This window comes from Nerophis ophidion, linkage group LG08 (assembly GCF_033978795.1).
Source record: "Nerophis ophidion isolate RoL-2023_Sa linkage group LG08, RoL_Noph_v1.0, whole genome shotgun sequence".
In the NCBI taxonomy this organism is placed as follows: Eukaryota; Metazoa; Chordata; class Actinopteri; order Syngnathiformes; family Syngnathidae; genus Nerophis; species Nerophis ophidion.
Genome location: NC_084618.1, coordinates 25871257 through 25872568, shown reverse-complemented (window position 1 = coordinate 25872568; position 1312 = coordinate 25871257). Strand labels below are relative to the sequence as shown.

Below are 1312 nucleotides of genomic sequence, written 5' to 3'. Positions count from 1 at the left end.
ACACACACACCAAATATCCAATCAGGTACAAATCCATGAGGCCACTTGTGACGGACGGATCAGCGCATGGAAGCCCGGAAAATTAGGGATTTCACAGAAAAAGGCGTCCGGCGGTCGCCAGAAACTGCGAGGTTCTCCTGGTGGCTTGGAGGAGGAAAAGTGAGTGGCGCTCCTCTCCTTCCCTTCCTTCCCTCCCTCTCTTTCTCTCTCTGAGCTTCTTCTTCTTCTTCTTCCTCCCCAAAGGTAGGTGTCTTCCTCTCTGCACTTTTCCCTCCCTCAGGACGCCTCGTCCACAGGCCCAATATTAAATGGGAGGGAGGAAAGGGGGGGGGGGGGGGGGGGGGATGTCGGAGATGTCAGCTGGCAAGCCAATCACAGGAGATGGCCTTAGGTTAGGGGGGAAATATTATTCCTTCCCATCTGTCAATCACGCACCCAAAAGAAAGAGTGAGGGGAGGGGCCAAAGAGGGAGGGACTGATGGGGAAGGTAACTCGCCCCAAACGGCGTCTTCAGCGACGGTTGCGCCCTGACTAATTGATCCCGATATCAGTTTGGTCGCGCGTGTCGCCGCACGCCTTCACTGAATCCCGGGCGGCGGGGAGGGGGTGTATACGGTGAATTTTCTAAATTGTTGGCGGGGTGGGGGGGGGGTTAGGCACATAAAAGGGGGCCGCAATAAAGCCATAAAGTGCGTCAGTGGTTGGGGGCCAAACATGCAGCATTTGTGTGCTCCGGCAGCCCAAAGGCGACACTTGTTTTTTTTCTTTGTTTTTTTCTGTTTTTACATCAGCACCATTGTCATTGTGATGGGATGAGGGGCGAGCGGCCGCGGGACGTGGAGGCGGGGGAGGGGGCTGTAGGGCGGGGGACGTCGGCGATGAGTAGCCTGCAGGGTTTGGATTCTCATACGAGGAAAGTGATCAGCATGAAGACCCGGCGGGGATCAAACAAGCCAGCTGATTGGGATCTAGGCGGCTGCCGGGGGGGGTTATGAGACGGGACGTTTGATGGAGGCGTGTGAACGTCGTCTCTTCCTACCTCACCTGTTGTCATTCATGGCGCCTTTTGAATATCAAGCGCCACGCGGGGAGAGAGGAAACGTCACACCCGTGCAGCAGCACGCACGCATTTCCATTTTAGGAGCCGCCATACTTTTGAGCGCACAGACGATGTCCAAGAGGGATGGGTACCTTCCACATTTGAACCGATAGGGCACCGAGTTCCAGTACCTGGAAGTGGATAGCAATATATTATGTATGTACCTTTCAGCAGATATGTAAGTTCCCCATGCCTTGAACACTAATGCACCCC

General features: G+C 55.0%; 1 protein-coding gene across 1 annotated transcript in view; it reads right to left on the bottom strand.

Moving 5' to 3' along the window:
• wnt3 (wingless-type MMTV integration site family, member 3) overlaps positions 1-265 on the bottom strand; it is a 30968-nt gene extending 30703 nt beyond the window's left edge. The window contains exon 1 of the mRNA XM_061908107.1: positions 1-265. This exon is cut by the window's left edge and continues 43 nt beyond it. Within this exon, the coding sequence (XP_061764091.1) occupies positions 1-37 (37 nt within the window). The 5' untranslated portion in view covers positions 38-265.
• Positions 266-1312: the final 1047 nt, after the last annotated feature.